Source organism: Pelodiscus sinensis, chromosome 22 (assembly GCF_049634645.1).
Source record: "Pelodiscus sinensis isolate JC-2024 chromosome 22, ASM4963464v1, whole genome shotgun sequence".
Lineage (NCBI taxonomy): Eukaryota > Metazoa > Chordata > Testudines > Trionychidae > Pelodiscus > Pelodiscus sinensis.
In genome coordinates, this window is record NC_134732.1 from 1,321,024 (window position 1) to 1,346,617 (window position 25,594).

Here is a 25,594-nt window from a genome sequence, read left to right on the forward strand (position 1 = left end):
CGTCCCTTGGGGGCGGGACTTGGCAACACTCGGCCAATAGCGCCCCTCCCGGCCCGGGGGCGGATCGCGTGAGCCAATGGAGCGGCGTCCCGCCTTTGCGGGACACGTCCTAGCTGAGAGGACACATGATGGGGGGCGGGGCGCGCAGCCCTTGAGGTGGCCGGGCTGGCGGATCCCGTAGCGGTGAGTGGGGGCCCGTCCTCGGAGGAGCCGCCTCGCCCCCGTTCCCGCGAGCGCAGCGATCGGGCTGCCGGGGGCCGGCTCGGGCGGGGGGGGGGCTCGCGCTGAGGAGTTCGGCCAGGAGCGCCCCGCCCGCGGGAGAAGTGCCGCGATCGCCACGCAGCGCTCGGGGGCCGGGCCGCTTTGGCCTCGGGGGGGAGCCCCCCGCCCCGCCCCCCGCCCCCCTTTGCGGCCGCTCCGCAGGCTGCCCTGGCGCGTCCCCCCGGCAGAGCCATCCCAGGCTGCCTGCGGGGCGCCTCGCCCGTGGGCCGGAGCGCGGCGCCTACCCTGGACCCGCCGCTGGCACGTCGCTTGCGCCTCCCTGAGCAGGACTGGGGGGGGGGGGGTCATTAAAGTATTTACCAAAGTTCTGACTCGGGTCTGTCCTCTCTTCTGGGCCGCGCGGTCCCTGCCTCCCACTCCCTGCTGCGCTGGCTCTCCTGTAGCCCCGTGGAACGATGCTCACAACCCCAGGCGGGAGCGGTTGGGTATGATTCTGAGATCTGAGCTGCTCCAGGTTGTCTAGTGACTTACACTGTGCTCAAGTGCCTAGGAAGGTAGCAGTAATGTACCCGTGCTGGCCCAGTTTACCTGTACAGACTAACTCCTACCCCCTGTGAGGTGAGTGGATAGGAGGATGGTACTGATGGTGAGTAACCCCACAGGTTTAGTCTGGAGTGAATGGGGAGATTGCTGTTAAGCAAAACTTTTTTGTTTACTCCACTAACATAATATTTGTAAGGGGAGAACTAGAGCTGCCCTTTAGAAAATCTCTGCGTATGATTTTTAACTGGACCTCACTGTTTCAGTGATAGAAGTGAAAGTGCAGCAGGAGAGTCAGGCAGCGACAAAGGTGTCAAAAGAGTTTCTTGTTTGCAGGAGCACAATGCTGGTTTTGCCAAGCAAGGGGCATTGCAGCTTTGCTTATGGATCAGAGCAGTGTCCATGTAAAGCTGCAATTTGCTGCATTGTTGGAGGGATAATAAAAGATGTAGACGAGATGTAGCATCGTGGCCCTCCTTTGTCTGGTGGGCCACATGATTGCCAGTGGTGGGCAGCCTGTAACCCACAGCCTGCAGCCCACACATCACTACTCTGCCCTCTTCCCCTGTGCCTCTGGGGCACTGGAGCGCTGCACTTTCTACTCCTCCGTCTCTCTCTCAGCACTTCTGGAGCACCATGAACCCACTGATTCCTGCACCATCCCTGTTCCTGCTCCTCTCCCTCCCTCCCAGAACTTGAACAGCTGAGTCACAGCACTCCAATAGTGCCAGGAGGGAGGGGAAGGACTAGGAAGCGTGGGGCAAAAGTGCGTGAGAGACATGTGGCAGAACGGTGCAGACTGGAGATGTGCCCTTATCTGGCTGGGCTCCAGCTGTCCCAGCTCACTCCCAGAAGCTGTGCCTCTGCCTTTTAAATGCAGTAACAGCCTGGCAGCTCTTACGACATTTAAAAGGAAGAGCCGCAGTGTCTGGGGACCGGACAGCTGAGTCCCAGCTCACGCCCCCTCCCCCTCTGTGCCGCTGCCTTTTAAATGTCGTAAGAGTGGCCAGGCTGTTACTGCATTTAAAAGGCAGAGGCGCAGTGGCGGACCGCGCTGTGTCTCTGCAGTTTCCCCCTTTATCGACTAATCGATAGAACCGATCCTTGGGGCACTCTGCTAGAAACCGACCGCCAACCTGCCATTGAGCCGTTGATCACTACCCGTTGGGCCTGATGATCTAGCCAGCTTTCTATCCATCTTACAGTCTGTGTATCCAATCCATACTTCCTTAATTTGCTGGCAAGAGTATTGTAGGAGACTGTATTGAAAGGTTTGCTAAAGTCAAGTTATATCACATCCACCGACTTCCCATATCCACAAAGCCAGTTACCTCCTCACAGAAGCTAATCAAATTGGTCAGGCATGACTTGCCCTTGGTGAATCCATATTGACTGTTTCTGATCACTTTCCCCTCTTCTAAGTGCTTCTAAGTGGATTCCTTGAGGATCCCCTCCATGATTTTTCTGGACACTGAGGTAAGGCTGACTGGTCTGTAATTCCCTGGATTGTCCTCCTTCCCTTTTTAAAAGATGGGCACTACATTTGCCTTTCCCAATCATCCAGGACCTCTCCTGATCTCCACAAGTTTTCAAAGATAATGACCAAAGGCTCTGCAGTGACATTTGTCAACCCCCTCAGTACCCTCGGATGCCCCATGGATTTGTGTATGTCTAGCTTTTCTAAATAGTTCTTAACCTGTTTTTTCTCCACCGAAGGCTGCTCACCTCCTTCCCGTACTGCGTTGCCTAGTGCAGTGGTCTGGGAGCTGACCTTGTCTGTGAAGACAGAGGCAAAGAAAGCATTGAGTACTTCAGCTTTTCCCACATCATCTGTCACTAGGTTACCTTCCTCATCCAGTAAAGGCCCCACATCATCTCTGATCACCCTCTTATCACTAACATTCCTGTAGAAACCTTTCTTGTTACTCTTTACATCCCTTGCTAGCTGCAATTCCAGTTGTGCTTTCGCCTTCCTGATTACTCCCCTGCATTCTCGAGCAATATATTTATCCTCCTCTCTAGTCATCTGTCATGTTTCCACTTCTTATAAGCTTCCTTTTTGTGTTGAAGTTCACCAGGGATTTCCCTGGTAAGTCAGTCTGGTCGCCTGCCATATTTGCTTTTCTTACTGTGCATCGGGATGGTTTCTTCCTGTGCCTTCAATAAGTCTTCTTTAAAATCCTGCCAGCTCTCCTGGACTCCTTCCCCTTCATGTTAGCATCCCAGGGGATCCTGCCCATCAGCTCTCTGAGGGAGTCAAAGTCTGCTTGTCTGAAGTTTGCTGCTCTCCTTTCTTCCTTTGGTCAGGACCCTGAAATCTGCCATCTCACGATCACTGCTGCCCAGGTTGCCACCCACATCTATGTCCCTACTAGTTCCTCCCTGTTTTGTGAGCAGCAGGTCAAGCTGTGTGTGGTCCTTTGTTGGTTCCTTCAGCAGTTTGTGTATTTTGTATTTGTGTTAGGGGCATTTTTTGCCTCTTGGAAGCGTAGAAGTTACATTTGAATTAGTTTTGTTATTGGCCTAGCTGAGCTTGTTGATTTTTCAGAAGCAGAATAAATTGAATGTTTATAATGGTTGGAAATCTATCATATTCTAGGGCTTGGAATTTAGTCTGGGTAGGAGGGGATCGTGTATGAGTGTGTCTATAAAAACGAAGCCTGTGCCTCAGCGCTTCCCTCTCCAAAAAGCTTGTATCATCAAGTGGAATCTGGAGCCTCTCTTCCAGGGAAATGGGGTTATGGCAGCAGAAGGAAGCTACAGAATGTGAGTTCCACAGATGTAGAAAGCAGAATCCAACTGCATGGATCCCCAGCTGTGGCTTGGAATAGCCTTCCTTTTATTCTGCTTTCTGGGGGTCTCCCGCACATCAGCACGGTTCCTCCTGCTGTTGTTGCTAGCACTGTTCCCATCACGTTGGTGGGAGAACATGGAGGGAGTTCACAGAGCAGGAAGCACCATTAACTGCCAGAGGGTTTCCAGTCAGGAACCTGCCAGGAGATAATGCTGGCCCTTGGGCGGCTTCCTCTCTTCTGTGCTCCATGCCTCAGCACCAACCATGTTTACAAATGGAGGGAAAATAGCATCCCTTTGCTGTGACCCTTCTCACATGCCAGCCCCCTGCTTTGCTTCAGTTCCTTGTTGCCCGAGCTATGATATCCTACTCCTACAGCTGAGGAGAAACTCTGTGACCATGCTAATGTTGGCAGTTCCTGGAGCTGTGCTACTCCTGGAGCATAGCATCCACCTGCAAGAGGGGTGATAGATACCCTAGCAGACCAGCCCACCTCATGGCCCATAGAGATTCTGCCCTCACGCGGCTGGCTAGGCTTGCAGCAGGCTGCCTTCCTGGAGCTGCTTCCAGGCCAGTAATAACTATGTGTCTTACACAGTACAAAGTCTTTGGCTTTGTTAATTGAAAACATTGGTGTTTGGGAGGAGGGATCATTTGACTCGAGATGGAATGGGACTGAATCCCTCCTGCCTCCAATTCTTACCATGATTTCAAATGCCAAAAATATGCCAATAGTGACCCATTCTCTCTAAAGGTACTGGGGCTAAATGAACCTGATTTGGGATAGGCTATGAAAGGACTAAGATAGCAGTAAAAGTGCTGAGGGTAGGAAAAGAGAGTTAAATCTGAGCTGTAGTTAATGATTAGTGAAAGGGAGAGATAGTAGATCTGAATTTTGCGAGTCAGCATTATGTGAAATTTCCCTTTTAAACACTTTGATCCATCTAAGGATTATTGTACTGGAGGAGACCGGTCTGTTGAAGACCGTGAATGGAAAAACTGGCTCTAGGAAAGTAAGTACCCACCACAGCGTCTCTGGTTGTGACTGGCTGCCTTTGGAAGGTGTCTGGGGACAGTGTAGCCCTCGGAACTGAAGGAAGAGGAGAGATAGGGTGGCTTCTGTGCTGAATAGTCCTCATTTAGACTATGGAGCAAACTCTCTGTTGGTCCCTGATTGTTCCCTGTCCAGTGCTGTTTGCCATCCGTAAGGTGACTTGTAAGAATGACCAAGCTGTCTTGCCTACCTGCAGCACCCTTTCAAAAGTCATTATCGCTTCCAGATAATTTTGTCATTTCTCTTCCCCCCTCTGCCCTCCAATCCCCACCCAGGAGAAAATTGTTGTCTTGGTGAGTTGAGAAAGATGGTGTTTTTTTGAGGCAGGTGTAAACTTCATAAAGGCAAAAATATCTCAATGGTTTTGGTACTGTCAGATGCACTGGATAATGGAAAAGCACTCCCAGTGTGTCCTGGCTCTCGCCCATTTCTGGATGAATCGATGGAAACTATTTGCTTATTGTACTTTGTCTTCTTTCCTCTGTCTTTGCCCATTGCCCTTTAACAGGGACAGCTGGGTGAATCGTCTTGGTCTGTGAGCATTTTAACATTTTAAACAGGATTTTACATGCTGACAATGTTGTACTACAAAAACATATCAAGCAGGGACTTTTAGGAAAGCTTGTAATGTTCTCAACTTCATCACTGTGAGATGTATATGCTGGCCATGGTTGTGGGTGTAAGTACTTGTGTATATAAAAAAGGATGCTCATAAAACTTTGGTTCCATCTTGCAGTAGGACCGAGCAATCAGACAGGGAGAGGTACCTCCCAAGCCAAGTATTTGCACAAAACCAGACTCAAAGAATGTGCATAACCCAGGGAGAGACAAGGGTGGACCGACCATGAGAGATAATGGAAAGACATGGAGGCGGTAGGGGATTTTCCCACTCTGAATTCCTGTGACTGAAACAAAAAACCTGGAATGGGTTTGAAGTGAAAGGAATCTGGAAACAGGGACAGCCTCTGGCAGACAGCTGTCTGTGAAATGCTGCTCCCTGCTAAATGTAGGTGGGGAGGGGGATGCTGGGGAACTATTCAACTAGGTAACTTGGATTAGAAGAGGGAATTTTACCTAACGTGGCGCCTGGGTTGGGTCTTTGGTTATTGCTGTGTAGCTGGCATGTGTTTGCTTTCCTCACTATTGCATCTTTGACTCAGTGGTTCTTTTGTTAAATGACTCCCTTGTTTGTTTTTATCCCAAATGGGTCTCTGCTGTGTAAACTGTGTGCAGTGTGCATGCCAAAGGGAACTGATAACCAGTGGGGGTGGGGAGGCTGGTTTCACGCCTCCTTCCAGGGTGACTAACTAGAGGGGAATGATCAGTGTCTGGTCATTAAGAACTCTGGGTCAATAGATTGGTGGACTGGGAAGAGATGTTCATTGTCCTCTTCCCTCCTCCCCCAGAGTAACAAGGCTGGTGGAAGGTTGGGGGCTACCAGACTGCTGCACTGGGCAGCACAATGTAGGGCAGAAGTGAGCATCTGTCAGTGGAGAAAGAACAGCTTCAGGACTACTTAGAAACACTGGACATTGATGAGTGTCCAGGGTGTGGAGGAAGTTGGCTGATGTGATTGCAGAGCCACTGGCCATTATCTTTGAAAACTCATGGCAATCAGGGGAGGTCCTAGATTGCTGGAAAAAGGCAAATGCCACGCCCAACTTTAAAAAAGGGAAAAGGAGAATCCGTGGAACTACAGACCAATCAGCCACACCTCAGTCCCTGGAAAAATTCTGGCAGGGATCCTCAAAGAATCTGTTCTGAAGCACTTGGAGGAGAGGGAAGTGATCAAGAACTGCAAACATGGATTCACCAGAGCAAGTGGAGCCTGACCAACCTAATTGCTTCTATGATGAGATACCTGGTTCTGTAGACATGGGAAAAGTGGTGGCTGTGATATTCCTTAACTTTAGCAAAGCTTTTGATATGGTTTTCCACAGTATTTTTGCCAGCAAGTTAAAGAAGTCTGGCTTGGATGACAGGACTATGAGATGGCTAGAAAGCTGGCTGATTGTCGGGGTCAACAGGCGGGATGTCTAGTTGGCACAGGAGCTGCAGGATCCACCACTGTGGGGTGAGTGCCAGGCAGGTGAAACCACCCCAGGGCCTTCACCCCAGACTATTTACTGTGTTGTGAGAGGACATAAAAGTTGACCAATGGGTTGTGAGCGCCAAAAGATTAAGAACGGCTGGTGGAGAGACTTGATAATAGTTGCCCTACAGGTGTGTGGAGGGAATGGATATATCACTGCCCGCTGCTGGATGGCAGCAGACCTCATCTGTGTCTAGGGTGCTGCAGTGTTCATGGAGAATCTCCTTTCACTCCAGTCATCTGTTGGTGATTCTGCAGTAGCAGGATCTGGGTTGTCTTCTAATTTTTGCATAGCTTGAGAGAATAAACTTGAGAAGAAATGGGGCACTCTGCACACCCTTGTCCCCTAGCATCTGTCCTGTCATGGGAGGCACCTGGGGCAAAGAGAGGAAGAGGGTCACATGTCTGTGCACACCGAGAGAGAGAGGCAGGGGATGAGAAGGAGCTGTGGAGAGGGATGGAATGAATGAGGAGAGAGAAGGAATGAAGCAATAGTGAAATGAGGGTGGGAGTAGAATAAGGGGACGAGGGTGTGACAAAATGTAACCCTACATGCTGTCGTAATAACCTGTGTCCAAAGTATGCCTTGAGAAGTATTGTTTAAAAACTCATAATTTGCTGATTATCTTTATCCTGCTAAAATCACAACATTGCACGCAACGTTCTAAAATTCCATTATCTGGTGGTGTTAACACGGGTTCCAAACCACAGCCCTACTTAAGCAGAAGTTGGCAAACAGGGCTGTCTTAAGAAAAGGAATGTGCTCTCTGCTTAATTTGCATTTAAGCAGTAAACAGGATAAGCAAAGAGGATGGGAAACAAAGAGCGCTGTAATAGGTAAGGAAAAAGAATCCTGGAAATGCCTTCCCTATTGATTCTGCCTCCTGAATCTCAGCTGAAAATGGTTTTTCAAGAAGGGGATACTATAGAAAGGAGGGACAAACACAAACCCGCTTGGTATTCACAGCACCTGAAGCAACAAGAAAACACTCATTGGATAGGGAGAGGTCCTGACTTAAAACTGGCCAGTAAAGCTGGCAAGAGCTTGTGGGGTGAGAACTTTTTTGCTTGGGGTTTGACATAGTTTGGTAAACTTCAGAGGGTGAGCCGAGTTATTCTGGAACTGGAAAAACTTATAAAACAACAAATCGTTTGGTAAGTTAAGCACCGCGGCTGTGTCTACACTGGCAAGTTATTCCGGAAAATCAGCCTCTTTTCTGGAAAAACTTGCCAGCTGTCTATACTGGCCGCTTGAATTTCCGGAAAAGCACTGACGATCTAATGTAAAATCATCAGTGCTTTTCCGGAAAAACTATGCTGCTCCCGTTCGGGCAAAAGTCTTTTTCCGGAAAACTGTTCTGGAAAAGGGCCAGTGTAGACAGCACAGTAGTGTTTTCCGCAAAAAAGCCCCGATCGCGAAAATGACGATCGGGGCTTTTTTGCGGAAAAGTGCGTCTAGATTGGCCATGGACGCTTTTCCGGAAAAAGTGCTTTTCCGGAAAAGCGTCCTGCCAATCTAGACGCGCTTTTCCGAAAATGCTTTTAACAGAAAACTTTTCCGTTAAAAGCATTTCCGGAAAAGCATGCCAGTGTAGACGTAGCCAACTTGTGTTTTATCTTTCTTATAGCCATTTCTAGCTTTTGTCCTAGTTGCTTGTGCTTACTTAAATCTATTTGTAGTTAATACACTTGTTTATCTAATCCAGCATGTTTAACTTGAAATGTTCTAAGTTGATGTGTAAGTTGAGGAAACTTCATTTGGGATGGCAAGTTATGTGCGATTACCAACCTTCTATTACAGAAATAACAGACCCTGTAAAAACTTGTATTGCCCAGGAGAGGGCTGGAAAATACAGGACATACATTTCTGCCAGGAAAATCTAAGACTGGGGGGGGGGGGGTTGATGGAATCACCCCGCAGTAGAATAAAGGCTGCTGAGAGCCAGTGCTTGGCTGGCTGGAGCACACACATGCATTACTGGGAGTGACTCACATGCTAGAGGCTATTCGTGCGCAGTCCAGACAATGCTATAGGCTCACATGCTAGAGGCTATTCGTGCGCAAGCAACAAAGCAATGTAAAGGGTGTCCCAGGTCAGAGGCCAAAGTGACCCAGCTACTTGGCCTGCTTGTGCCTGGTATGTCACAGAGGATAGGTGGCAGAGGCTGCATTTGGATGTTAAACTGTGCTTGGGCAGCCATTGGTCCCTCACTCGGACAAAACAAAGGCTGGCCCCTTGTTCCTGCGGCCCGCCCTGCCCCCGCTTTCACAGAGTGTTCCCGTTAGGGCTCTAATTCTGATTGTTGAGGAGGAGTTCCTGGAGGGTTCAGCACAAGACACAATCTTTAGTTGAAGATTAACTCCTGAAGGCTCCAAGACAATGCTGGAGAGTTGGCTTCCCTAGTTCACTTGCCATCCCTTGGGGCTGTGGCAGGTACCTGTCTGCTCTGGTAAGAGGAGTCCCCACCATGGGCCCACTTCAGCTGGAACCAGAACGTTGATTCATGGGATGCCTACATCTTATGTTGAGGGCTGCCTTGGCAGCTTGTCAGGAGCTGAGAACTGCACCTAATTTGCATTTAAATTGACACTGCTCGTCACGGCTGGGGGACTCCGGGGCTGGGGGACTCCGGGGCTGGGCCATGGTTGCAGTTTGGGGTTCGGGCCAGAGGAGAGGCGCCAGATGCAGGCCATCCCTTCCCCTGCCATGGCAGGCTGGAGGCCAGGCTAGGTTGGGGGTAGGGCGGCTCTTCTTCCCACCTTGGGCAGGTGCCTTGAACACCTGCGCAGCACTAACTAGGCAGCTGCATGGCTGCACCGCTTACCGGTAATCTGGACGGCCAGTTCTCCCTGGTGACCCCACCCTGGGTGACTGCTGGAAACATCCAAGCCTGAACTGGGGGAAGGACTGGGCCTGCTGGGAAGGGTTTCCCTTCTCTGAGACGATTATTAGATCAACTCTGAGGGAGAGCAGTTACATTAGCCAGTGTCTTCCTGTACTAAGCTTAGCTGGCATGTTCTGTTTTATATTGCTTAGTAACCTGCATTGTTCTGTCTGCGTCTCTTATGACCACTTACATCCTGTCTTTTATACTCGATAAATCACTTGTATTGATAATAAACCCAGTGTAAATGTTACCAGGAGAGGAAGGAGTCTGTGCATCTCTTTCATTACATCAAGAAAGAGGGCAAAATTCATGAGCTTACTCGGGACAGGTCTCTGCCCAGTATAAGATGGATTTTCCTAGGTATCAGCTCCTAGAGGGGCTGATGTCTGAGTGCTGCAGGCAGGTATCTGACTGGGCTGGTTTTAGTTAAGGGCTATGGCTTGAGGACGTGGCCCAGACACTGTATCTGTATTACAGCAGGCAGGCCAGCATGCCTGACACAATAAGGCAAGTATGGGGGGCCCTAGCTGGCATGGAAAACAGGCACCATGGGGTCTCGGCAAGTGGGCCCTGACCTGTCACAGGGTTCCACAGTGATCTGGGTTGTGAGGAATCTTTATTAATGATCCAGATGTTGGTCAGAGAGCATACTGATCAATTTGCAGCTGACCCAAAGATAAGGGAGGTTGCCAACATTTTGGAGGGTAGAGCTAAAATTTTGAGGGATGCCATTAAATTGGAGAACTGGACTACTGACAATACAAAGTCAAAGGTAAGGTGCTACACTTAGAGAAGGAAAATCAAATGCACCAATACAGAATGGCACCAGCACTGCTGAGAAGAGTCTGGGATTGGATCACAAGCACAAGTCAGCAATGCAATGCTGTTGCAACAAAAGGAAATGCAATTTTTGGTTGCCTTATCCAGAGGCTTAGCATGCAAGTCCTGGGAGGTGATAGGACCACTTTTCTCAGCCCTGGCTAGCATCACCTGGAGTATGTGTCCAGCTTTGCTCACCACTGTGTAGGAAGGATGTATAGAAACTGGAAAGGATCCAGAGGAGAGCAACACAGAGGATCAGAGGCGTGGAATGTAGCCAGAGGAGCAAAGGCTGAAGAAACTGGTTATGGTTAGTTTGGAAAAGAAGAAATTAAGGGGGATAGGATGGCGATTTTCAAATACTTGAAAGGCTGCCGTAAAAAAGAGAGGGAGATAAGGTTGTCACCTCAGAGGGCAGACAAGAGGCGGTGGGTTCAAACTACAGCACAGCAAATGTAGTGCTGACCTGTATGAACAGCGGGCCAACAGAACAGACTGCTTAGGGCAGTCATGGAAACGCCTTCACTGGAAGTTTCAAAGGAGGCCACAACAAACTTTGCTTGGTGGCAGGGTGTTAGACTAGCTGACCCTTGTTTTAACCCTGTGGTTCTGGGATTCTGTCTCTGGGCCTCCCTGTATTTCTTCATTGTTAAATTATATCTGCGCCCTTTCCTGTGCCTCTCAATGCCCCTGCCCACTGTTGGTTTTGTGGCCAAATGCTCTTGTCTGCGCTCTGCAGTCTTGCAGTGGAAACTGCTTGAATAAAGCTTCATTTTGTGGAGTTCTGTGGCATTGTCCTTGTAAGAATCTAATATCCTTAATTCCTTATTTTGTCTCCTTTTGTTGAAAGTTCAGAATTGTCCCTGGGAAATGTGAGTAGGCTGGAAGATTAAGATTCTCCGTTTATGGGGGAAGTAGATCAATTGAGCTTTTTTTAATGTTATAAAATAACATGATTAGGATCACGTTCCTTCGTGGAGATGAAGAGGAAGAGCACCACCAGTGGGGTGGCAGGACGTGTGTGTTGCGCTAAGTTAGCTCCAGACGGTATCTCCTAAAAGCCCACCTGCAGCTCTGTCTCTGGATGTAGGCTGTCGTTCCATCTAGTGCTCTCTTGCCTTTGATCAGCATCTCACTAAAGCCCAGCCAGTGCTGTCGTGTTCTAACACAATTGTGAAGCTCCAGGAAGCGTAAACAAGCCAGCATTTGAACCAGGCTCCCTGCTTTAATCAGGCTGTTGTTCTATGAGTGCAGAAGCAGAATGTGAAAGATGGTGGCCTCCTGCCATGGATCCTACACGTAGTTGTGTGAGGCGGGCACTGCACTATTACTGCAGGTGGCCAGACTCTCCCCAGATGTCTGTGCAGACTGCCCAAGGACCCCTGGGGGCAGATCAAACAGCCTTCCCAGTGACCCTAAACTCCACTCCACTGACTGCTGGGCCCATGAGTTGGACAGCTCTGCAGGACACCATTTCAGATTTTGGGTGGGGGACCTCTGCGTGCTGCAGTGGGGGGACAAAGTGAGGGAAAGGGGGATGGACTGAAGACATCAGCTTTAGCAGTGTTACTGAGCATGCTCGGTACGGGCCAAGTGGGAAATTGGGGTGGTTTGACCTGTCCACCACCCCTACACACACACCACTGCTTTCCAGTGCCAAGGCAATTAGCTCACAGGAGCTCTGTATGTAACGCCTGTGTAGAAGAGAGCAAATTTAAATAGAGACCCATTCTGTTCTAATACTGCCATAGTCTGACATCTTGTAACAAGTCACTAAAGGAACACTAGTTAGGTTTAAAATTCGAATATATATTCTTACAATCAACAAACGATCCATCCCTGTCGCCTTGTGTGGGCACTAAGCATGTTCAATTGCAGTTATCTGGCTCATCCTGTAGTTGATACAATTTGTATCGACTGCACGACTGGTCGATGAGCACCGCTTTGCAGAGCCGCAGCAGGGGTAGCTCCAGGAGCCAGCTCGAGCCGGGACTGAGGAGTCCCAGCTCCGGGAGCCACTCGCTGGGGCTCTTGTACATTTCAGAGGAGGAATGTGGAACTCTCTGTGCAGCCCAGGGCCAGTGGGAAGTCCTGCTGACTGGGGGCTCTTGTGCATTTCAAAGCGGAAGCACCCTTATGGAGCCTGGGGCCAGCAGGGGACTCAGAATCCCTGCTGACCCCGGCTCCATGCGGCGCTGCTGCTTCGAAATGCCACACATAGCCCAGGGTCAGCTGGGGAGTCTGAGAGGCAACAAGGGGGAGTAATCAACTAATCGACTGGACTATCCGATAAGCTTTTGCTTATCGGATAGTCGACTAGTCCTTCGCATCCGGGGGGGGCAGCTTTTAAGCTGGCTTCCCCCAGAACCAGCTCCCGTTGTTACCCCACCCCACCCCTGCCTCTCATAGAGGCAGCTGGAGGTCTGAGGGGAGTGAGTAGTTAATGTTCCAGTCGACTACCCGATAAACTTATGTTTATTGGGTAGACAACTCACTAACATCCCTAATGGCGCTCAGTTCCATCTGCCCTTGTGTTGCCCAATCCCCCAGTTTTGTGAGATCCCTTTGTAACTCTTTGCAGTCAGCTTCAGACTTAACTCGTGCACCTGTGTATTGGAATCTGGTCTAATATTTCCTCCAAATCCCTAATCCTTCCCCCTCTTCTCCAGTGCACAAATGGGAATCTGCTCCCTCTTTCTCAGGAGACCAGTGCCTACAGCCTCTGTTTGGAGTGTTTCAGAGGGGGCTAATGAAAAATGCCTCAGACTGGGCTGTCGTAGGCCCCGTGGCCCTGTGCAACGAGAGGAGGCAGGGCCTTTGGGCCTGTAGCAAGTATGCTGGCTCTGGGTGATAATGCTCCTAGGCTGAGTTTTCAGAGGCCTCTGGAAATCTGTCTGAACTAATCACAGGGCTTTGAATTCTTTGGGTTTTTCTTTAAAACCCGAAGTCCCCAGTTCTGGTGCTGGTATGTGCAGCTTGCCCGTTTGCTCCTCATCCTCCCACGCTAATCTGACCTGGCCTCTCCTTCTCCAGTCCCTTTGCTGGCTTCCACCCTCCTTTTTAGATCACATCCAAGCATGCAGCCTCTTTCACAGCTCAGCACAGCAGTGTCATGGCTGCACCCCTGCTCTCCTCTGCTCCTCTAACCCTAACCCTAACCCTGCCCCTCTTTCGCTCTGTCTCTGGCATCTCCCTGCTAAACTGTCACCAGAGCTGCCCTCTCCTCCTTTGAAACCCAAAGACGCAGCGTGCCCCATGCCTCCCGACAGGGATCGGGGGGGCCTTTTACATTCTCCATCCTGCACTTTGTACAGCCACTGTGATCCTGGCTTGAAACGTGCTGCACAGAGTGTAGGCCCAGAATGAGCCGCCGTTGCTCTGCTGGAAAGCCAAGAAATCCAGCTCTTGAAATGCAAACAGGTGGACTGTGCCGTCTGCTTTGGAGTGTACCCTTCAGCTGTCCCTGGGGTGAAGTGACACCCAGGAGGTAGGCTTTTATTTTGGAGAGGAAGCAGTTGAAGCCGGCACGGGTGTCAGGAAATGGAATAAACCAGCAGCAGCGCTCTGGTCTTATGATGACTAGCTCTGATCACTCCCTGCAGACCACAGGTTGAGTGTGAACAGTACAGCAGTGTCTGTGGACTCTGCTCCCCGCCCTCCTCTGGCTGGAGTGTTTTCCTTTGAAAGCTCTGTGCTCCAGGGTAGCTGCTCATAGCCGGTCGGGAAGGTTGGGAATTGCTGGCTGCCAGCTGGACTGCTGTAAGTAGACTGTTGCTGATTGCCATATATTTCTTGTATGTATCAATTTCTAGCAGCAGGCAGGACTGGCAGGTTCATGGCTCGGGAATGGCACAGAATTGGTGTCTTTTGCTCTTGTGGACAATTTAGTTTCTCTAGGTTTGCTTTCAGGGCTTTCATCTTAGTTTGGCATAAGCTTTGAATCCTGAAACTTTGCCTGCCTGCTCTGGGGAATGTGGGGATTAGCTGGCTTTTGTTTGTGAAACTCTAAACTCTGCCTTGGCTACTAAATCAACTCCATCAGGAGACCCATTCACCAGGCAGTAGTCATCCAAATCTGGGACTGATTGATAACTACGCCGCCTTCCAACATGGCTAATTGTGTATTGATCTCTGACCAACACTAGTAGAGTAAATAATCTTTGTACAATAGAAACCTGATAGGTGTTGTGCGAGGGCCCGTTCTTCTGTGCAGTAGCCATGGAGATGGATGGCTTTTATTCCTTTGACTAGCTAGTGTGAAAAGCTGTACAGCTCTGTTGTGGGGGGCATGTTCAAGTGCGATGGGAGAGGATTTGTCTGGTTCTCCCTCATGGCTACCTCTGTGGGGATTAATTTCAAAGGGGGCTCAGTGTAGCGGATTCCACTGAGATGTCTGCCTTGGCAAGAGGAGCTCATTGCACACTCGGAGGCTTAGGGTTTGTCTGCTGCAGCTGGAGGTAGACATACCCAGTGTAGCTGTGGGACCAGTAGCAGTGGGATGTAAGATCCTAGGGGGCTGGCCTGGGCTGTCTGCTCTTGGTCCTTTCAGCTCGCTTCAGCCCAGCTAGTGCGTCTCCATGGGCTGCAGTCCCCCATCTAGCACGCACGTGTAGACAGGCCCTTAGACCAGGCTGAATACTCGCTTCCTCGTCAGCCTTTGTCCGAATCCTTCCCGCAGTCTAAACTTTGTGTGCGCAGTAGAGTCTCTGGCGTGTGTGAAGGATGGGCTGCCACCCGAGAGCTTAGCCCAGAGAGATCTGAGCAGGGCCTGGCTGTTCAGGGAAAAGCATTTACACAGCACGTTGCCTCCTCAAGGCACCTCGTTCTTACCTGGTCTTTCTAGATCCTCCTGGAAGCTGGTACAACTACGCTTGTCTTGTGCCTTCTGTGAGCAAGGTGAGAGGTGGCCTCTCCAGGATTCCCAGTGAGACTTTGCTACGTTCTAGCTGTTTGAGTGCCAGCAACTCCACCTGCATCTGCAGTGTTTGATTGGCCCATGGATCAGTTCTGCTCATGGATGGGTGGGGACAGAGGCGGGGAGTCTGGCCCAAAGGGATCGAGGGAGTTGATGTCCAGAGTTGGGATTAGAACTTGGGATCTTGCTCCTAGTCCTGTGCGTAAGTCCCAGTTTGCTCTGTTTCTCTTAATGTCTTGATGGGCCTCCCAACGCAGGGCATTGACCCGGAACTACCCTCTGATGTGAAGGGGGCAGGAAACGAGATGCTGATGAAATTTACCCCTTATCACATATTCTGCCCTTCCTCTTTTTATTCCTCAGCCAGCCAGGCACCGTTGAGGATGCAGTCGAACCTGCTATGTGCCCGTGTGCTAGAAGCACTGTGCAGACCTGTGAACCTGTCCAGGTCTCAGGAGTCACTGTGGAATTTTACCCCTTCCCTGAACGCAGTGATGAGCACTAGAGCAAGCAGCAGTGTAGGCATAAAAATACCTGCTGCTTACTGCCGGCTGAGCGCTCCCGACTGAACCCATTTCAAGCTTTGGCCTTAATAAGAGCTAGTGTCTCGCCCCACTTAGACTCTGACCTGGTAACCTCTGCGCCCCTTGCGGGGAACCCAGCTCCTCGCCTGCCAGCCAGCTTGTTGCTCTGGATTGCCCTTGCTGTAGACCCACAAACCCACTACTGCCCCAAGCCATCTGTTCCCAGGCGGAGTGGGGGGAGTGAACGTCCTGTTCTCCTGGGGGGTGACTTTTAGTTTTAAATGATTTTTCCAACTATTAATTCACTTTCCACAACGGCTTGAACTGTCTTATCCCCTTACATCAGTACCTGGCTTTAGAATGGCGTCTTATACTTGACAAACAGTGTTGAGATCTTAGGGGCACGGGTGAGACAGAGAACGGTCCTTGTTCCTTAGGCACTAGGTGGGGAGCCTTTGTGTGACCACCACCAAGGGCAGTGTTGACCCACGCATACTTCAAACAGACCCCACTCCCTTCCCCCAGAAGGCACCACAGAACTACACCCCGCTCCATCCAGTTACCTCCTTCTGATGCTCCTTCCGCTGGTGAGCAACACACACCCAGCCCACCTGTGATGCTCCAAGACCTCGAGGGCCCAGTAGTGACTTTCTTTTGCTATTTGCTTAGTAGTCTCTTAATTGCCTCACATTCTAATTGTGCCTGGTGGCCTCTGCTCTCCTCATGCCAGAGCCTGAGTTTGAGCAGTAAACCGCCGAGGGGACTGAGGCAGAGCCCCCCCGCCCCTGCCCAGTAGATTACATTAGCAGCTGTACCATTCACCTCAGTGTTGGATAGGGGCCTTTGCAGGAGTGCAAACAAATTACACCCCAGCTCCCCTGTGTCCTTTGCCTCTCCAGATCCTCTGGACCCTTCCTCCCTTTCTGCCTTTGCTCTTCTACTCTTCGGGGGATTTTGAAAGCAGCCCCTCACACCTGGAGGGTAAACCCTGACCACCATTAGCCACTTACTTGCTCCGCTTCGTTCTAAAGAGATTGGCCAGGCCCATGTGCTTTGCAGTAAGCAGATTATATGGGTTTGGACTTGCTGCCTTCATTCTGTTTCATCTGTCTAAAGTAGCTACTGTAGTTGTGGAAATGAGACTGGCTTGCCTGGGGCTGCTCCAGACCTTTCCATCCGCAGTAGCTCTTGTCCCAAACTAATGTGATTTTTGGACCCAATTAAATGCATGGCTGCTGATTAAGAGAATTAGCATGAGTCTGAGCCTTCGATAGATGCCATTAAAGTGGGTCCTGGGGGCAGTTAGATTTGAAACAACACAAGTCAGCCTTTGCCTGTTCAGTGTCTGGCATTTAGAGACTTTTTCACTTAACAAATTAAAAATTATCCTTTCTTTGCTGCTGCATGTCATCTCAATTGGATTGTAGGCTCTTCAGGGGAACGACCGGGTGTGTCTGTCACCCGCTGGAGAGTTGCAAACATACTGAAGACATTAACCTAATGGAAACAGAGATACAGTGAGCTCTGTGTAGGGGACTTGAGAGATTATGGTGGCTCCAGGCTAGGAGCCACATCTCTAGGACAGTACTTCTCAGGCCTGGCAAATTGGAGGCCTGACTTTTTCTTTGTAGATAATGGAAAGAGCCATCTGTCGGTGTTTTATGACTCGTGCCCTAACACCCGTTATTCCATCTTGCTTCAAGGCTCCCACTGTCCTGAGTGCCACCACTGCCAACTCTGCAGTAAAGATGTCTCACGACCACCAGGCAGGCCACATGATGAACAGCTCCATGGTACCCACCTCTGAGCACCATCATCCGACCTTGGAACATCATCACCCTACAGCAGCACCAGGACACAATCACGCAGCCGGGATGATGATGGTAAGTGAAGTCCAGACAAGCACACTTAATCTGGACTTGGTTCCCAAAGTCCAGAGACTTTTGCTTCCCTGACCAGCTAGAAGCAACCAAACCGAACCCCATTCCTTAACTTACCCCATGCCCTGAGAACAGGACAGCACCATGCTGAGCATGTGCAGCCTCGTGGTGGGTGTCGGTTTGTGTGTCAGTTGCCATGTTGCTTTCTCTACTGATGGAGGAGGGCATAGGAGCCCTCTTGCCACCAGAGGGAGACAGACACTTTCCCTCTAATCCACCTTGACTGCCTGTTCCCGTTCTGTTCCTCTCAACACAGGTGAAAAGACCTCTCTGACCTGCTCCGCTAGCTTTCTGGTATTTGTACGGCTCTTTTAGCCTGTCCAGCCCATTCCTCCCCTTAGTGTGACAATGGATGCAGACACTCAGTCCTGAGTGGCATGCCACTGCAGATGATGCTCCCATAAGCAGATTCTGCATCCTGTGGCCCCTTGGAGAGAGGAGCTGCTCTGCTCTCTTGGCATTTGTTGCTGTCTGTTTGCCTTGTGAAATGAGATGGGCGGCTTCCCTCCAGGCAAACGCAGCTTCCCGAATCCTGCTGGTCCCAGCCAAGACCTCGACCTTTCATTCTATTTCTCTTGTGCTGGTGGGGTCAAGGAATCTCTTCCGTAAAGCTTTTGCATTTATATGTGTAGAGTTCTCGCTAAATCTTTGATTCATGGTAACAGCTGAATGCAAGCAGCTGGCCAGCGCTTTTTATAGTGTCCGTCTCCATTTGCTCATTAGGAGAAGTTATACGCATTTAGAAATGTGAGGAAAAATTAAATTATGGCTCATCAATTCTTCAAACTCTACATCAGCCCTGCCGCACTGCTGCAGGTCTCAGTGCTGAATATGCTGATGGCAGGAATTCTCCCATTGGTGCAGGTGAGCCACCTCCCCGAGAGGCGGTTACTAGGAACTCTTTTGTCGACCTAACACTGTCTTTCTACACTGAGAATTAGGTCAGTTTCCCTACACTGATTGGGCTGTGGATTTTTCACCCCTTGCTTCCTCCTCTAGCAATATAGTTACGCAACTTCATTTTCTAGTGTGGACCAGGCCCATGTTCATTGCAGGTTCCATGAATTCCAGAATAGCAAACATCTCCATACTTTTCAGACTTCAGTGTGTGTGAGATGAATTCAGAACTTGTCTGGATCACTTGTAAAGAGCAGGACAGTAGCTTAGCTCTTCAGAATTAGAGAATCAGAAGCGTTAGGATTTTTTGGAATGGCTCAGTAGGAAGCCTTTTAGTTAGAATATTTTCCTATTGAAAAGAGAGGCAGTGTGCCAGTAGGAAAAATAGCAAAACAAAAGCAGAAGCCTGAAGTGTACAGGTCACCGTGCAGTTAGCTTTCCAGGTCATTAACAGCCAAGTTTGTTTCAGACTTTACAAAGCTTTCTCCCTCCCCTAGTTAAATCAGGTGATAATGGAGCTGCTAGGTAGTTCTGGGCTGTCTTTGTAGCAGCTCAGAGCAAAGAACCAGCGTCTTAGTATAGTAGAATAGTGGTAGAGATGTAGCCGTGTTAGTCTGGGGTAGCTGAAGCAAAATGCAGGACAATGTAGCACTTTAAAGACTAAACCATCTTGTTAGTCTTTAAAGTGCTACATTGTCCTGCATTTTGCTTTAGTATAGTAGAAGATTTATTTTTTTTGTATACACTTTAATTTTTTAAGCAAAATTTTCTCCATATTTTGCCAGTCCTGTTAAAGCTGAGGAATTTCTCTAAGGCTGTGTCTGCACTAGCACCTATGTCAGCAAAATGTATATTGCTGAGGAGTGTGAATATTCCATCTCCCGAGGGACAGAAGTGTTCCTGTGCCCAGTACTACGGCAGCAGGAGAGCTTCTCTAGCTTCTGACGTGCAGCGAGAGCTATCGGGAGAGCTCACCCATCAGCATAGACACACTGCAGCAGTGCCAGTTCAGCTGCTCCGCTGTGTGTATTAACATGGCCTCAGATACTACAGCCATTTGAACCTGTTTGAACTGTTAAAAGGTTTAGCCGCTTTTTGGGTTGAAATGAATAACCCTTTGGCATCTGACTGAGATTTGTGTCCTGCTGACTTGTAGCAAATTGGGAGAGGGAGAAGCTCTAGAAAAGGTGCTGAGAGATTCTTTCGTCACCTTTGAATGGCTTTGCGTTGACAGCGGAGTGACGTTGTGGGCAGGTCTGATGGGGTAAATCAGGCTTTGTGGTCCTGCCACACACTGCCCCAGAGAGATAATAAAGAAGTCCTCTAAGCAGGCTTGAGTATAAGTGGAGCAAGCAGCCAGTCAGGGTCCAGGAAGGCCCTATAAAAGGAGCAGTAGTCAGTGCCTCTGGAGACCTCAGGGTGTGCAGACCTGGTGACTGGCTGGCTGGCTGAGAGCGGCAGCCCCGCAGATCCCTCTATGTGCAGAGCTTATGGGGGACTGCTGGTCTGTGCTGGGGCTCTGAGCTAAAGGACTGAGGTAAGCTGCCTCGGGGGAGAAGCCGTGGGGGCACCACTCTCTGCTGACTGGAGAACTGAGTCCGAGGGATTTGATGAGTTGCACAAAGGGTGCGTGACTTGGCCAGGAGGCTGAGTTGCTGAAGAGGCTTCAAACAGAGATAGTGCAGGCATGTGCACTTGGCCAGAAGGGGTGCTTGGGGGAGGTGAAGGTCGCCCCATTACAGCATGTCTCCACTACCAAAAAACCATGCAGCTGTGAGTCTCAGCAGGCTCGGTGCACAGCACTAAAAATGTCCATGCAGATGTTCCTACTCAGGCTGGAGCCTGAACTTTGAGACCCATCTCCTTTGTGGAGCCTGGCCCGCAGCTGGAGTAGGAACATCTCCACTGCTGTGTTTAGCCTCAGAGCAAAAGCCTGAATCAGCTGCCTGCACTGGTTTGATTCAGGCTCCAAGATTTGCTGCTGCAGGGTTGGATTTTGTTTAATTTGGTTGGATTGGAGAGGTACCCTCAGCACCTGGCAGTTGTAGTTGGCCACTGACTGATGCGAGTAGAACTCTAGGCCCACACAGCACTGAGGCTAGTGGGGCACAGCGCAGGCAGATCCGCAGTAGGATCAGGCCATTGCTTGTACCTCCTGCTCTGTGTGCATAGTGTGATAGGACTCGCTTCACATCCAGTCCGTCTTTTACTTCCCTCAGAGCATGTGACTGGCTTGAATGAGGCCTTGTCTGCAGCAGGCCATTAGGTGGTTAAACCACCCTAGCCCCTGTGTAGACAGTGCTAGGTGAGGGCGGAATTCTCCTATTGACCTGGGAGGTGGGAACGGGAGAGTTCCTCCGGCAGGTGCTGTCGTTACTGAAGCGCTGCAGCAGGGTCCTGCTGCATTCTAAGTGTTGACAAAGCCTTAAGCTTAATTGGGCGTTTACCAGAAAACCTCCTGGACGGACGTAGCTGTGTTAGAGCAGAAACATGATCCTGTTTCTCCATTCTGTGCTTCATTTACACTGTCGTGGTTTACTAACCTGAAGATCTCTGCCCATAAGATTCACAGAGGGAAGAAAATCCACTAGAGCTTTTTAACCCCGAAACATAAACCAATGGTGCATTCCCCCAGAATTGTGCATCTTCAGACAACTAATTGGACACTGGTCAATGACCTACATGGAATCTCTTTTAAAAATAAACGAACAAACAGTAAAAGCCTTTTATGTAAGTTACAGACAGGGTTTGAAAGATTAGATTTTTACTGATAAATGTTAATTACTGTGCACACACAAACTGACTAAAAATCCATTGATGAGGATTGAAATTTACATACAGACTAAATAAGAAAAATGCTACTTGAAAAAAGTCCAGTGACATTTTATTTAAAATTGTTACAAATGGACTCACGGATAGTTTCAGCTCTAACCAGAATGTTCACAGGAATACCTAGGCCTGTGCTACACTAGGTTTGCTGTGTCCTTTTATGTCAGTTACGTGCATAGTCATGGACCAGAATGGACTTTCTCCGAGGTTAACTCTAGTTGTGGCAGAACAAAGTCCTTCCATTTAACTTCCTTAAAGCTTGTCTGTATGTTCTGTGAAGCTCTGGCTCCCTCCTTTGTAGCTTAGGGATCTTGCTGAAGTTTTAAATCATCTTCTCTCTTGGCCAGGACATGACTTTCCACTTCAGCTACAAGAATGTGCCGCTGCTGTTTTCTGGACTGGTGATCAATACGCCTGGAGGTTAGTAAAGCTGTTAGCAAAGCTGCTGGCTTGCTGCTCTCACCCGAGCCCAAACCAAAGGCTTGCTACTGAGCAGCGTTGTCTGAATGATCCCACACCATAAGGTCAGGCGTTTCGAGAGTGTCTAAATGAGATTAACAGGTTTGAAATTGGGGCCCAGAGACCGAAGGGGACAAGACAACGTTCTTGTCACTATTCAGGTGTTTCAAGAGTAGTCAGTTTCACTTCACGGGGTTGGATGTCACACTCCCTGTGGCCTGTGTGGTGGGAGCTGCTTGTTGGATTGTTAGGTGCTTTCTCTATGTGCGTGAAGCAGATGTCTCATTCTGTGCAGAGTCCGTAACCTTGTGCTGTCCTTTCCTGTTTGCCAGAAATGGCTGGTGCTTTCGTGGCAGTTTTCTTCCTAGCCATGTTTTATGAAGGCCTCAAAATAGCCCGGGAGAGTCTGCTCCGTAAATCACAAGTCAGCATTCGCTACAACTCCATGCCTGTCCCAGGACCAAATGGCACCACTTTGATGGAGACACACAAAACAGTTGGGTAAGAATCCACTTTCCCTCTAACACAAACACTGCTCAGCTCAGCAGAAAACAAAGGGAAGACTGGAACATAGCAAATTGTAGGCAGATCAAATAGTTCTCTGCTGTAAAACTAACCTCATGATTGTACATGCTTCATCCTGGAAGAGCTTAAAGAACAAACTATAACTCCAAGGAATCTTGGCACCCTTTTTGGAGAACAGGGAGTCCAGCAGCCAGTCTGCACCAGGCCCATGAGGCCCTTCCTGAGATGGGGAAACGAAGAACAAAAGCAGGGGAAGCCTGTAGGTAGGTGGGATGCTGTTTCCAATTTGAATTTGGACAGCGCACTCGGCTCTGTTCTTGCCGAAGGCACCGAAGGGTCATTCTGCCCACACAAGTGGTTGAGGCCACTGTTTGCAGACAGAGGAGCTGCCCTGTGTGGCTGACCGTGAGGGCCAGGTTGTGAAAGGTGCTGGAAGGGATTTGACCCTCCAACCTTAGCAGTTGGATCACCCAGTGAACGTGATTCTGTTCCTAGAACTGGTTTTGATTACAAGGCAGCCAGCTTCATGGGGGAAGCTGCAGTCCCCTGACAAACACACGTAACAGGAGATATGTTCTCTCCCATCTCTTGTGGTGTTTTGTGGCCACCTTGGCATTCCCAGCCCACAGATTGTTTTCACTGCAGGGACGCTGCATTCCCCATCCTGTGCCTTCGTTCACTGATTGATCCTTCTTTTCTGATTTCTCAGACAACAGATGCTGAGTTTCCCTCATCTCCTGCAGACAGTGCTGCACGTCATACAGGTGGTGGTCAGTTACTTCCTCATGCTGATCTTCATGACCTACAATGCCTTCCTCTGCATAGCTGTGGCAGCAGGCGCAGGCACTGGCTACTTCCTCTTCAGCTGGAAAAAGGCAGTTGTTGTGGATATCACGGAGCATTGCCATTGATGCTGGACACAGGGCGAGACCCTCTCTCTGCCCCTCCATTCGCTCCAACTGCAGTCATGAGTGGATGGGGATAAGTCCCAGGCTGACTGAGAACCAACGTACACCAGGAAAACCGGTGTGTGTGTGTGTGTGTGGGGGGGGGGGGGTGTCACCGCCAGTGTCCTAGTCAAGACAATGCACAGGCAGCTCACAGGGATTCCTGGTGTTGGGGGTTTCCCACCAAGCAGCCTGGTGCCAACACTAGATGGACCAGCTCCTGAGGTCACGTTGACTGGAGCCACCCTTGACCATGATGCATACTGTATTTGAGATTGTACCCTGACAATGATGTAGCAAGTAGAATTTGACACAATTATTGAAATGTCCTTTTAAAACATTTTATTTGTAAAGAATAAATGATCAGAGCTGGAGATTTTAGGAATGGTTGTTAAAGGCACCAATAGGTGCCAATGGCTACTTTCATTTTCTAAAAAATCTGTGCTTGCCTCACCGGCTGGGAGAAGGGAATGTGACCGGCCTCTGAGGCAGCATTACCCTGTTTGTAGGAACCTCTCTCCACAAAATGTGGCTTGCTGCTGGTAGGTCACTAGTGGCTCGGGGCTGCTCTGAGAAGTGGGCACTGTTCTCATTAGCTCCAGTGGGCATGTTGTGCTGATATGTGTCTGGGCCAGACTGGGGCCCTTCCAAGCCCACGATTGTGTTTAACGTTGCTGGTTTTCTGCTGGATCCTTGCTCTGCTTGGAATATTTCAAACTGGCCACTGCAGCTCACTGATCATGGAAACGTAGAAAGAGACTTGAAATAAATCAATGGGGCTTCAATGGTTTCACCTCCATGTGCAGCCATGTTCTCTCAGACCCTGATTTGTCACTTAGTGAAAATTGTCATAATTGGCTCTGTTGTTCTGACTGTTGATAAGATCGTTTTTTCTCTTTTCTTTGCTGGTAAACCAAGTGACTCCAAGACAGCTATTCAAGCCTGGTATGTCTGGAGAGCGGCTTGCTTGGCTGGGTTGGCTGGCAGAGAGGGTGCGGCAGCCTTAAAACTGGCTCCTCTTAGACAAGGAGAGGGATGTAGGGTCAGTTACAGGAGTGCCAGCCCTATAATCACCACACCTGGAACTTCCTCAGAGCCAGTGCCCGTGTCAGGGCTGGGTGGCAGCCTGCTTCCCTGTGCTAGGAGCCCAGTAGATTTCAGGAGCAAGGCAGGATTCAAGTTCTGCTGCAAGACCCCAGCAATATCTAGGTGCTGTGGGCAGCAGTGTGGATCCATCAGTCACAGCTCAGCGGTGGCTCTAAGGGACACTGTGCGCTAGAGGTGCCCCAAACAGGAAAGATGGAAAGTGGAGTCCTGACCGTTTGTTAAGGATCCCTTGGCGCTCCAGGTGACAGGTGGGCTGGTGGTTGAGTGGGCTGGCTCATTCGGATGGGAGGTATTGTGCGTGGTGTCCTTGGGTTCTTGAGGCCATGTCTGTACGTTTTGGGCTCTCATACTGCAGCCCAAGGACAATCACGGGCCCTTGGAGCCCTGGCTGACCTGGCTGTGGGACAGGGGCCGTGGGTGTCTTCTAAGGGGTCTCATAGACTGGGACAGCTGCAGAATTGCTGCTATTCAGCTCATCTGAAAGGTGCTGCACAAATGCCAGTTGTTCTAGTCCCTGACCGTGAGGCGAGGGACAGGGCTGCATGGTCTCTGGTCGCCTCTCCTCAGGTGCTGTGACATGAAATAACTCACCAGAGGGGGAGAAATGGCAGCGGCAAGGGAGAAAAGAGCAAGGCTGGCCCAGGAGATACATAGTCAGTGCAGGCCCAGGCCCTGGCCCTGTGCTCTCTGATCTAGAGCAGCGTAGCTTGGGGACTCTGCTGCTGCTCCCTGCACAACGTTCTCACTTAACTCCTGCCAGGTGGAGATGAAAATCCCCCGTCAGACATGGAGGTGACAGCCGTGGACCAGCCGTGCAGGAAGAGCCCCAGCATGGCCTGTGTTGTCAGTAGCACAGGGTGAACTCTAGCTCGTCCTGGTCCTGTCCAAATCATTACTGACCCCTCAGCCCATGGCGGGTTGCTGCTGACTTCAGTCTGTCAGAAACCTGGGGGCTCAGCTATGATGAAGTGACATTAGCTTTCTCATTCACTCTCTGGAGGGGCTCATAGGCCTTGTTGTCACCCTGTGGAAGAGCGCCATT

General features: G+C 49.9%; 1 protein-coding gene across 4 annotated transcripts; it reads left to right on the forward strand.

The window, feature by feature from the left end:
* Positions 1-47: 47 nt before the first annotated feature.
* On the forward strand, positions 48-23,819 carry SLC31A1 (solute carrier family 31 member 1). Of its 4 annotated transcripts, none has more exons than XM_075905227.1 (5): positions 48-183; positions 17,552-17,731; positions 21,862-21,934; positions 22,306-22,474; positions 23,208-23,819. In XM_075905227.1, the coding sequence occupies exons 2-5, from the start codon at positions 17,597-17,599 to the stop codon at positions 23,407-23,409; spliced, it is 579 nt and encodes a 192-aa protein (XP_075761342.1). In that variant the 5' UTR covers positions 48-183; positions 17,552-17,596; the 3' UTR covers positions 23,410-23,819. The 4 variants fall into 4 exon arrangements, with proteins under 4 accessions (XP_075761342.1, XP_006117420.1, XP_014426101.1 ...); XM_006117358.4 differs by lacking the exon at positions 48-183 and adding an exon at positions 4,416-4,569; XM_014570615.3 differs by lacking the exon at positions 48-183 and adding an exon at positions 6,628-6,684.
* Positions 23,820-25,594: the final 1,775 nt, after the last annotated feature.